This window comes from Symphalangus syndactylus, chromosome 6 (genome assembly GCF_028878055.3).
Source record: "Symphalangus syndactylus isolate Jambi chromosome 6, NHGRI_mSymSyn1-v2.1_pri, whole genome shotgun sequence".
NCBI classification, from domain to species: Eukaryota; Metazoa; Chordata; class Mammalia; order Primates; family Hylobatidae; genus Symphalangus; species Symphalangus syndactylus.
In genome coordinates, this window is record NC_072428.2 from 127,914,719 (window position 1) to 127,927,634 (window position 12,916).

Genomic DNA, 12,916 nt, shown 5'->3' on the forward strand with positions numbered 1-12,916 from the left:
AATATGTGAGAGAAAAGATGGATAGATATGAACAGAAAAGAAAGAATCTATACTTGTATTCGCTTGCATGTGAGTATGCCTAAAGAAACTCTGGAAGGAATCCATAGAAAAGAAAGAAACTTGGTTTCCTGAGAAAGGCAGGAAGAAACCTGGGTTGATGGGGAATAGAATAGGAGGGAGAATTTTGAGTATGTAATGAGCTACTCTTTTTGGTTGTCAAATCATGTAAATGTGTTATCTATACAAAAACAGAAGGCCGGGCACGGTGGCTCATGCCTGTAATCCCAGCACTTTGGGAGGCCGAGGCAGGCGGATCACAAAGTCAGGAGATCGAGACCATCCTGGCTAACACAGTGAAACCCCCTCTCTAACAAAAATACAAAAAAAATAGCTGGGCGTGGTGGTGGACGCCTGTAGTCCCAGCTACTCAGGAGGCTGAGGCAGGAGAATGGCGTGAACCCAAGAGGCAGAGCTTGCAGTGAGCCGAGATCGCGCCACTGCACTCTAGCCTGGGTGACAGAGCAAGACTTCGTCTCCAAAAAAAAAAAAACAGATAAATAAGCACATTTAAAAACACGAAAGAAAGAAGCAGCCAGGCACAGTGGCTCACGCAAGTAATCCCAGCACTTTGGGATGCCGAGGCAAGAGAATTGCTTGAGCCCATGAGTTCAACACCAGCCTGGGCTACAATGCAAGACTCTGTCTCGACAAAAAAAAAAATTTTAACTAGATAGGTGTGATGGTGAGCATCTGTGGTCCCAGCTACTTGGGAGGCTGAGGCAGGAGGATTGCTTAAACCAGGAAGTCGAGGCTTCAGTGAGCTATGATCACGTCATTGTACTCCAGAGCCTGGGCAACAGAGTGAGACCCTGTCAAGAAAGAAAGAGAGAGAAAGGGAAGGGAGGGGGAGGGGGAGCGAGAGAGAGCAAGAGTGAGAGTGACAGTGAGAGCGAGAGCTAGAGAGAGAGAGAGAGAAGCAAGCAAATGGTTGGTAACCAATGGGAGAAGATGAGAGAACATGGTGAGTAGGTCTCTCTCCTTCTCTCCAAAGGAAAGTTATTTGGTTTTTTGATATTTTTTTCTTCTCACTCCATTTTTTTGTTTGTTTTTGTTCTCTTCTGTTTTCACTGTGATCCCATCTAGGCCTTAAACCTAACTTAGACTTCCAGAGACTCTGCTCAGCCCTTTGGGAGACTTTGGTTTGTAATAACCATCTGCCCTTTGCTGAAATGGACTAAATACTCTTCCTGAGAAAACGGCTGCATCTTGGTGAGTCTGGGTCTTGTCTTGTCTTTCCTGATTATCACCAGGCCTGGAGATAGCTAACAACCGAGAGACAAGACAGAGTGCTTCTGCCACTTAATGCACATTCTTCTCAGAGCCTAAGAGAATAAGAATTTGTATTTCTTAACAAGTTACTTTGGAGCTAGCGCCTCAGCACTGCCTGGAAAAGCAGGGAGGAGGGAAGGAAAGGAAAAGACCAGAGGGCTGGAAACAGACAAGACAAAGCAAGCCAAAGGCCACATTCCTTAGCTGATACCAGTTTTACTAAAATGAGGCTAAAATAAAGCAAACACATGCTCCTTTGCTTTCTCAAAATGCTTACACACATACAGCACATTTCACATACTCAGTGACCCATTACCGTCAGGAGAGCAAAGTCATTCACATTATAAATTTATTTTATATTCAAGAATGTGACTCCAGTTTTCTTATGAAAAGGTACAATCATTTAGAACTACTAAGAAGAAGGGAAGGGCAGACACAGAAGCTAAGAACTAAAAATCTACAATTATTAAAATTATGTTTCATAAGCAACTTCTTTAAAGCACAAAAAAAGTTAGGTTCATATTTGAGGAAAATAATCTCCCCCCTAAATCCAGTTTATAATTGATGAATTATCCCAGCCTCAATTTATTTCCCAAGGTGAAATAAAGACAGGATGGGCAGGCCTTCTGGTGGTGGAAGATGTTTTGCTTTCAGAGTGGGGCTGCTGAGTGCTATGGTGTGACGGGGATTTCCATCCTTCGTGGGGTGTAGGCCACATCCTGGTGGAAGGGGAGGGCGGGGGAACAAAGGGCCCTCTGATGGCGGCCAGAGGAGGGAGACCACTCTGTACTGGACTCAGACTGTGCCCCAGCTCAGCCCAGAGATGAAGCAACCGGACCACCAGCCAAAAGATTCCGTTGACTCTCCCCAAAGGAGCTTAGGAGCTAGAAGACACTGTCCGCTGCAAAGAATACCCACGTAGGACAGTCAGGGAAGGGTTGGAGAGACAGAGACAGCATAGATCCCATTTTTTCCATTCAGCAATGACATGGTGATGCTTTTGCTTTTTGCTTTGTTTTGTTTTGTTTTGTTTTGAGAAATTCTTGCTCTGTCACCCAGGCTAGAGTGCAGTGGCGCCATCTCAGCTCGCTGCAAACTCCACCTCCCGGATTCAAGCGACTCTCCTGTCAGCCTTCTGAGTAGCTGGAATTACAGGAGCACGCCATGACGCCCAGCTAATTTTTGTGTTTTTAGTAGGGACGGGGTTTTGCCATGTTGGCCAGGCTGGTCTTGAACTCCTGACCTCAGGTGATGGGCCTCCCAAAGTACTGGGATTACAGGCGTGAGCCACCATGCACAGCCATGCTTTTGCTTTTTGAAGTCAACACTTAAAGCCTGCCCACACTGAGCAATATTTATCCCTGGCAGAGGCTGGAAGAAAGAAGGTAAGATGAAATATAGCCTCAGTACAGGCCGAAATGGACGGTAAGGAGGCATCCCTGAGAAAAAGGTCACACACAATTACCAGGACATTGTGAGATAAGGCCAGATCCCTTGACTGTGCAGTGAAGGCAACTGTGATGAAACTTAATTCACAAGGCGAACAAAAGAAGAGGCAAAAGTAGAGAAAAAAAAAAAGTGAATGCAAAAAGTTATAAGACAAAATGAAGATGGGTGATAGAATCAGTTCTTCCAATCTAGCGAGGCCATTCTCAAAGTGTGCACATTCGTAAAACAAGCCAAGACCATTTATATTCTTAATGCCCAGTGTCCTATAGCCCTCTTTACAAACGTACAGATATCATCAGTGCTGCCTCAGGGAATGGAAACCACAGGGCAAGCGATGGTACTTGAACTATAAAAGGAAACCTTCTCTCTCAAGGACAAATGTACATTTCCAAGAGAGAGAAGCCCAAGGAAGCAGCCTCTCCTCCCCTGAGCTTTTTTGAGGACAAACAACTGGCGTTGCTTTCATGCTTCCACTCCAATACAGCAATTTAGTCCTTGATCCTGAAAGATGCTTCGGAGTTATAAAGAGTTTTAAGGCCATCAAGCTCAAAGATATCTTTTTTTTTTTTTTTTTTTTGAGATGGAGTCTTGTTCCGTCACCCAGGCTGGAGTGCAGTGGCACAATCTTGGCTCACTGCAAACTCCGCCTCCTGGGTTCAAGCGATTCTCCTGCCTCAGCCTCCCAAGTAGCTGAGAGTACAGGCGTGTGCCACCAAACCTGACTAAGTTTTGTATTTTCAGTAGAGATGGGGTTTCACCATGTTGGCTATGCTGGTCTCGAACTCCTGACCTCAGGTGACCCATCCACCTCAGCCTCCCAAAGTGCTGGAATTACAGGTGTAAGCCACCAAGCCCAGCCTATCATTTCTAGATGAGGAAAATGACACCTGGGCCTAGGTTGCATGGCAAATTAGTGGCATAACCCAGATCTCTGCACTCTGGCCAGTAATCTTCCCATTAACAAGAAAACTTTCTATGTGGATAAAGATTATGCATAAATAATGCTCACTAGGGCATTGTTTATGATGACAAAACACTGAAAATCACCAAAACATTAAAAAGCAAGAGAAAGGTTAAGTCAATTATGGTGCATCCATACAATGGAATATTTATGCAGACATTAATATTACATGTATACAGCCTTTTTAATTACAAAGAAAACACTTATAAGGAAATATTAAGACAAAAACTCTAGATATAAATTTATATACTATTAAAGAAGAAAGTTATAGAAAAGAATCAAAAGAAATACGCCAAATAGTAAGCGTCTCTGGATAATCGTTCAGAACATGCATGACTTTTTCTTTAAATTTTATAGTACTTCTAGATTTCCAATCTTGGGACACTATTGTCTTTGGATGAACACACAGGGACATGGCCTGCTCCACTTCATGGCTTAGGATGGTAATTATTGGGTAGAGGCTGTAACTGCCCATGGGGCCATTTAAAAGCCCTTGACTCAGTAAGAGTCAATGAGTCCCTTATTATGTAAATAAGTTGCATTCCTGGCTCCAGGTCTTCCTCCTCCCTCCATCCATGTCTTTTGCCTTAGAATTTTGCAGTGACCTCCCACCGTGGGCTGATCCCCACCCACAGCTTGGACCTGTGGCTTGATGTACCACTGGTATGTGAGCTTTTTAATACAAGCGGAGTTTTGGAATGTGCTTGCAGGATGGAACTAATGTTGCTGTAGTTTTGCCATCAGCGTGAGAAGAATGAGCTAGGATAATCTAGTGATCTCAGAAGGATGACAGCCACATAGAACAGTCACCCCCAGAGGAGCTTAGTCAAGACCAGCCAACTATCAGCTGACCTTAGAGATGCCAGTGAATCTAGCTGAAACTAGCAGAACCGCTCTGCTGGCCCCCACACAGAAACAGACAGGTGGATTATGATAATAAATGACTGAGTGACTGAGTTTGGGGGTGGTCTGTTATGCCGCAACAGAGCTAGCTGATACAATATAGCCGAATGTATGAAAAATAAATTAAACCCATTAGAATCTATTACAATGAAATTACTAAATTCATTTCCAAAAGAATTCCTCTAAACCATCAACTATGGATCATATCAATAAATGTTTGTAGATTGGCTGATCAGACCTACTAGTTACATCATAAAATATGAAATGACTTCACATGAAGAAAGTCAGCCAGTAAGTAGTTTGGTGAGAACAGCATTCCAGTGGTAGCTGAAATGAAAGAAAACAGCTTTCATTCTGAACTACTGGAGGTTGGCTTGTACTCTCTTACTCAATGGAAATAAATATCAAATCACAGAAAACAAAATGACAAATGTAATCTATGAAGTGAGGGTTAAGGAAGGACAGAGTAGAGGAGAAGGAGCAGAATGTGTATCATAATGTTTCTCCATGTCCTTATTTTTGTAGTTTTACTTTATTGGCAAAAAGATCAGTAGGACCACCCTGGCTTAGAACTGGAATTATCCTTGGATGTCTTAGTTATTGGCTAAACTACAAACATAAGAGTCAGTAGACACTCCACACCCTCTAATTTCTAAAACTTGAAGCTGAGATACCGAGTGGAAAAAATAAAAATGTTCTTTCTGCACTGTGTTTATACGTCTTTTAAGTGTCATTTCAGACGAAAAACATCCCTGGTAAAGTTTAGCAGTCCACAGTGTGGAGAGTAAGAAGAACAAACTCCGTATCAGCTGATTTAAACAGCTTCCTGTCAAAGGTCAAACTGGCACATTTCCTCAGCTTCACCACTTAGCTATCAGCAAGAAAATAAAAACAAACCACTGATCGTGGTGAGAAGCAAGTCCTTTACATACAAAGACAAAATGGAGCAGCCATGAGCAACGGGGCTAGATGCCAAGTTGTCAAATCATCAAGATAGGCAAATCATCAAAGAGACTGAAAAAAACATGAACTCAAAGCCAAGGTAATAGCAACATCAAAATGCAGATCTTCCATCATTTCCATATGTGCCACGTAGACAAGCGCATTGAATGGATACTGATTCCTAGGAAAGAAAAAAAAAAACCCTAAATTGGGAGTTGGCATTATCTTGATATATAATGAAAGGAAAATAAACATTCACGACCCCAATCCACCATGCCGAAGGGAAAAATCAATCTGAAAGCCGAGTCATCCAAGAAACTGCCTTTCCTTTTATTCCTAAGCACAGTTATATATGAAAGATCTCCACAGGTAGGCACTCTATGTTCACCTTTTTCTTTTCTTTTTTTTTGAGACGGAGTCTCGCTCTGTCGCCCAGGCTGGAGTGCAGTGGCGCAATCTCAGCTCACTGCAAGCTCCCCCTCCCGGGTTCACGCCATTCTCCTGCCTCAGCCTCTCCGAGTAGCTGGGACTACAGGCGCCCGCCACCACGCCCGGCTAATTTTTTCTATTTTTTAGTAGAGACAGGGTTTCACCATGGTCTTGATCTCCTGACCTCATGATCCGCCCGCCTCGGCCTCCCAAAGTGCTGGGATTACAAGCGTGAGCCACCGCGCCCGGCTTTTCTTTTCTTGCTCTGTCACTGCGGCCTTGACCTCCCAGGCCCAAGCAATCCTGCCGCCTCAGCCTCCCAAGAAGTTGGGACTACAGGCATGCATCACCCCACCCAGCTAATTTTTCTTTTTTTTTTTTTTTTCTGTAGAGATGAGGTCTCACTGTGTTGCTGCCCAGGCTGGTCTCAAACTCCTGGGCTCCAGTAATCCTCCTGCCTCAGCGACCCGAAGTGCTGGAATCACAGTCATGAGCACCCAGCTCAACATTCATCTTATCTTATGAAAAGTGTTGATTTACTGAGCATGGGATGAATGCATAATGGACTGTTCCCCTACCTGCTCCTTTTCTCTCTTGCAACATATGGATTACCATACCCTCCCTCTTTTCCATTCAGCCACTTTTCCTTTAAATACTGAAGTCCTCAAAGTCATCTTTGAAGACAGGCACAGACCACAGATTTTTTCTGTGATTCTGTGTTTATTTGTTCTGGCTATGTCTTTAACCTTGGCAAAATAAACTCCTAAATTGATTGAGACCTGTATCAGATACTTTTTGGTTTACAATATATATATATACACACACACTATATATATACACACACACACTATATATATATATATATATATATATATATATACATGTGAACATAGAGAGAATGGGCATTTATTCTTAAAAAGAGAAATCAGATGACGTACTACCACTTACATGAGAAAAACACATACGCAGTTGGCCCTTGAACAACACAGGTTTGAACCATGCGGGTCCACTCACAAGCAGATTTTTTTCAAATAAACATGGATTGAAAATACAGTGTTCATAGGATGCAAAACCCAAGTACGGGGAGGGCTGACCATACATCCATTTACTATTTATGTAACATATCTAAAGTGAAAAGAAAATTTTATAAATTAAATAAATATGCCTCGTCTAAAGCCTTTAGCATTTCATTTGTTTGCCCTTTGAAATTTTTCAAAGGAGTTGGCAAATCCTGACCAATTTTTTTTATGTAAAAATCTCTTGAAGGAAAAATATAATGGCTGGGCTCTGGAAGCTGGGGAAAGGGGCAAGAATTCAGTTAAATGTGTCAGAATCATATTAAACTACAGCCCACTACATGCTCCAATGGAAGTTAGAGGCCTATCTCCCCCTGGCCCCGGTCCTGAGTAACTTAACCCTGAAATAACTTGCAGTATTGAACGGCATGAAGAGGTGGTGATAATAGTAAGAACAGAAAATATTTACTACATCTTTTTTCTTCCGTGAAGAAGTTATGACTCTCATGTATGAATATCCAAAGTAACTGTAATCTCTGGATTAATGGGAACATTGCTTTCTTACACTAATCTAGCACTGCAATGGCTAGGCAGAGAAGTCATTATTTTACTTTTTTCAAAAAATAAAAAGGGGAAACATCATTATTGTTTTTATCTGTTTAGAAAAAAGTAAAAGGTAACACCAAAAAAGCGGAGGAATAGCAAAATAGCGTGTATTACAAACCCAAGCTTCAGATGGAAGAGGTCAACTGTTCCTCTGCCTGTCCTCCCCAATCACCGTCAGGTTCTCTCTTTGGCCGTGCATGACGGAGGACCCGGTGACTCTCTCAGTAGATACACACACCTTCCTCTTCTACCCCTGAGTCTAGCTACTCTACGATGATTCACTGATGTTCTTGTCATCAGCTCACACTACATGTGATGAAGACACCACAATGCAACTCATTTCTGTGATTTTCAAGTCTCACTTCTATGGACCATGTCATCAACATCAAGATCTCTTCAACACTGCAAAGCAAAAACCTAAGTCATCTCTGACTCACCTCTGCCCCTTCCTCAGCATATTCGATCCTGTGCTTTTCCTGCTGCAGGTTTCATCAAATCATTTCAAAACCCATTTTTTCTTTGCCATCATGTTATATATCTTTCCACTTCTCCCTGGATAACTATATCTGTGCACACCTTCCCTGTTCTCACATGGCAGCCATAAGATCTTCTGTGTTTCGTCTAAGCTCCAAAAAACGTCATCCTATGTTTCTCAGTCCCTGCTTCCCATCAGGCAGAGATAAAACCCTAGTCCTTGCCCTCCTCCTCCTGCGGGCTGTCCCACTTAACCCCATGTGACTTTGCTCCAGCAATATCTGCTCACCTTTACCTCACAGACTACTGTGTTCATTCCCACCTGAGAACACAGCTCCATAAATTTAAGGTATCCATAGTGAACCAGCCTACCCAGACATCCCTTGACACCGAGAGCCCTACTAAATTCATCAGGAGGAAGATCATTCTTATCCATGCTCCTGGCCCACCCTCTGTAGACCTGGGACAGCCATAGTTACGGTGCTTTGTTCCACCCTTGACTACATTTGTGATGCAAAGGTAGTATTAGACCACTTCCGTATTAGCCTATTTTATGCTAAGGTCTGTTGATAGTCTATATAATCTTTAGCTCTGTTCTTGTATCACCTTAGAGGATAGGGGCCATCTCTGGTTCTCTCTGAACAGCCCTCATCCAGCATTACACTTTCTTCTTTAGGAAGAACACCAAAATTAAAGGACAATGCAAATGCATACCTAGCATCCCAACTGAATTACACAAAGGAACATGACTGAAATATAGTAACTCATAAAGACAACCTCCATGTGGTGAGGTACAAGACTTGGTCATTCAAATATAAGCTTTTGTTTCTCAAAGCATAAAAGTATCACAAATATTTTGCTGGGATGCTTCTGCTTTTCTCTCTTAACCTCATTACATGTTTTTTTTCTTTCTCCTTCTTCCTTTTTTTTTGGTGTTTTCTTGTTGTTGTTGCCTTTTTTGTAGAACAGAAAACCCTCCTTAGCATCTGGTTCACAGCCTTAATCACAGGGAGAAATGGCTGAGCCGGATGTAGGATGTCTTTCTGATGGTTTTGAAGGCTGCACCTACATTTCTAGGGTTGGCTCCTGTGGTTGCTGGGCCACGTGAAGTTCCTTAGCTCTAGTGTTTCAGAAGTCTACAAAGTCCCCCTGAGACAGATGATTCCTGTGGAATCTTAGAACAGTTATTTTTAACTTTTTTTGGTCACAAACTCTTTTGAGAATCTAAGAAATGATCTAATAACTCTCAAAAAATTAACAAATGTAGATAGCCCACATTTTTGTATACAGTTTTAGGGGTCCACTGTCCATCTGAAGTCCGTGATAGAATGATAGGATAAGAACATCTGCATGTGCCCTTTTTAGTTGCCCTGGGGTTCAGGTGGAGGATGGAGGGAGGAAGGGAAAGTTAGGAGGAAAAGGGCAAAGGAGGAAGAGGGAAAAATAAGAGTTCTAGTGGGAAGGAGAAGGAGAGAGAGGAAGCAGGAGGCAGAGGGAGAAAAAATAAGAAAAACTCTAATAAATTAGGAGGGAGTTTCCACTTAACTGTGTGTCATCACTCTTTTTCCAGACTTAGAAGCAACTGCAGAAGAACTGTATTTAATGTAAGTACAATTGGACAGGGAGAGCTGACTCACTGGCTTTCCCAGGTATAATGAAACATTAATTTCCCATCCATCACTGAACAAAAGGACTCCTAGTTTTGCTTAAGCTATTATCACCATGGAGCAGATAAAGAATATAAAATGTAATGTATATAGCTGTCTATACATGCTACATATTTACATGTTGCCTAAAAATAACCATCCTTCTCCATCAGGGTGGTTATCTGCTCTAACAGAGCACTTGGATTTGGAAGGAATACTTGTGGATTGATTCCCCCACCCTACAGATTGCCACCTTAAGGGGGATGCAAACTGGGGTTCACATGAATAAAATAATTCTGTTCCCAAACATCTGCCCATCCACACAACTCAGAAAAATAGATCCAGACAAAGCTTTGCTGAACAAGTTCCCCATCCACTCACCCACACTGCCTCACTCTGATTTCACACATCTTAAATGACTAGTATCCCGTGTTTGTTGTCTCAGAAAAGTGCTTTTGCTGGCCTAGGAAAGTGACTTTTACTCAGATGAGACACTGGTACTTCAAAAAAGCTGAACTGTGGATCTGAAACCCTTTGCAAAATATATCTGACCCACTGTACCTGTTCTCAGCAAATTACCAGCATGGCCTGTCACAGCCTAAGAGCTATAAATAGAACAAAGCCCCAGCTGGGGGAACTGAATGGTGAATGCTTTGGCCTCACAATTAAAGGGCATCTCATGCCATTTAGAATGGCGATAATTAAAAAGTCTGGAAACAACAGATGCTGGTGAGGATGCAGAGAAACAGGAACATTTTTACACTGTTGGTGGGAGTGTAAATTAGTTCAACCATTGTGGAAGACAGAGTGGCAATTCCTTAAGGATCTAGAACCAGAAATACCATTTGACCCAGCAATCCCATTACTGGGTATATACCCAAAGGATTATAAATCATTCTACTATAAAGACACATGCACATGTATGTTTATTGCAGCACTATTTACAATAGCAAAGACTTGGAACCAACCCAAATGCCCACCAATGATAGACTGGAATAAGGAAATGTAACAAATGTACACCATGGAATACTATACAGCCATAAAAAAAGAATGAGGTCACGTCCTTTGCAGGGACATGGATGACGCTGGAAACTACCATCCTCAGCAAACTAACACAGGAACAGAAAAGGACCCGCATGCTCTCACTCATAAGTGGGAGTTGAACAATGAGAACACATGGACACAGGGAGGGGAACATCACACATCAGGGCTTGTCGGGGGGTGAGGGGCAAGGGGAGGGACAGCGTTAGGACAAATCCCTAAATTATGGGTTGACAGGTGCAGCCACCTTCAAAAGATGCTGCCATATGTACAGTGGTATAAGAACAAGAGGTGAACACTAACATCAAGAAGGTCAAGTTAGTGAGTATTCCTCACCATGTCATCCTCCTGTAAAGAAGAAGGCATATGCTGGACTGGGAATAGGAAATCGAGTTTTTAAAATTTAAAGAACTAAAATAGCTGGCTATCCCTCTAGGAAAACAAAACATAGAAAATTAAATTTAAAGCTGGACATGGTGGCTCATGCCTATCATCCTAGCACTTGGGGAGGCTGTGGAGGAAAGACCACTTCAGCCCAGGAGTTCGAAACCAGCCTAGGCAACATAGTAAGATCCCCATTTCTACAAAAAAATAAAAATAAAAAAATTAGCCAGGTATGGTGGCACATGCCTGTAGTCCCAGCTACTTGGGAGGCTGAGGCTGAATGACTACATGAGAGCCCAGGAGGTCAAGGCTACAGTGAGCTGAGACCATACCACTGCACTCTAGCCTGGATGACACAGCGAGACCCTGTCTAAAAAAGAAAGAAGGAAAGAAGGAAGTGAAGAAGGAAGGAAAGGGAGGAAGGAGAGAAAATAAAGAAAGAAGGAAGGAAGGGAGGGAATGGAAAGGAGAGGAGAGGAGAGGACAGGACAGGACAGGAAAGAGGAAGGAAGGAAGGACGGAAGGAAGGAAGGAAGGGTGGGAGGGGAAGGGAGGCAGGGAGGGAGCGAGAGGGAGGGAAGGAGGAAGGGAGAGAGAAAAAGAAGAAAGAAAAGAAAGAGAGAAGGAAGGAAGGAGGAAGGAAGGGAGGGAAAGGAAGGGGAGGAAGGGAAGGAGGAAGGGAGAGAGAAAAGGAAGAAGAAAGAAAAGAAAAGAAAATTACACTTAAAAGATATATATGCCTTGGAGAGTTTGGAACAAGATACAGCTTTTACCAATTAAGGGCTGTAGAGTAATGGTCAAAACATCTTAACATCTCCAAGGCCAGAAAAACTAGACCTTCAACAAATACCACACTCATGGCACTGATGACGGGCATGAAAGGGTAATCAACAAGAAAGTCTAGGAATGTCCACTAAGATCTGGGGTGGGGGACATGAGGTCAATAGAACATGATGGAATTGGGTTAAGAGGAAGCCCAAGAAGCTTCTATAGAGGAATGGTTCTTTCTCAGAAAAAAAAAAAAAAAAAATGGCATGACCTCTTGAAACAATGGACTTACTGTACTGGCAGGAATGACCAGCCAGATAGGCTGGCCTGATTTGCAAAAGGCTGCTCTGCTGCTGAAGCCACAGGGTGAAAGAGAGTAATGACCATCCTTCAGTTACAGCAAGTTCCCAGAGAAATGGGTCCTGTGCCTCTTTGCTTTTCCCCACAGCCCAAGCACAAGGCCTTACACACTGTAGGTATCTCACTAACGAGGGTGCTGACACCCTCTTTAATGTAATACACACTCCACACCCTCAAGAGCTCAGAACCAAAGGCACTAAGGTCCAGGTCTTCCTCCTCCTCTGAGTTTACCGTCATTGAAGCTGTCACTGGTGGTAATGTGGGTGAAGGGCGACTGGGCCCGAGGCTCCTCGCACAGGGAGTAGCTGTGCTCAGCCTGGATGAGAGGCGCCGGGGACGTCGGGGAAGGTTCCACCTCCATTGACACACTCTTCTCTGAGAGGAAAGGGTCATTCAGGAGCTGACCCAAGACGTTCTGGGAAAACTCATCCAGAAGTTCTGAGAAGTGCTACAAGAAACAAAGGAGGAAGAACTCAGTTTCTCTTAACCATGATGTGATAGTTACCCTACGCACATACCAAATACCTCATCCACTGCTTGATACGAAGTCCCTTCTTCACACACAGTGTCCAGTTAGCTCGTGCTGTGTAGCAAACCACCCCAGTGTT

General features: G+C 43.1%; 1 protein-coding gene across 1 annotated transcript in view; it reads right to left on the reverse strand.

Moving 5' to 3' along the window:
• The window catches only part of CREB3L2 (cAMP responsive element binding protein 3 like 2), a 128,272-nt gene that overhangs the window by 41,336 nt on the left and 74,020 nt on the right, over window positions 1-12,916 (reverse strand). Inside the window, exon 2 of the mRNA XM_055284149.2 lies at window positions 12,540-12,756. Coding sequence (XP_055140124.1) covers window positions 12,540-12,756 — 217 coding nt within the window. The remainder of the gene's footprint in view (window positions 1-12,539; window positions 12,757-12,916) is intronic.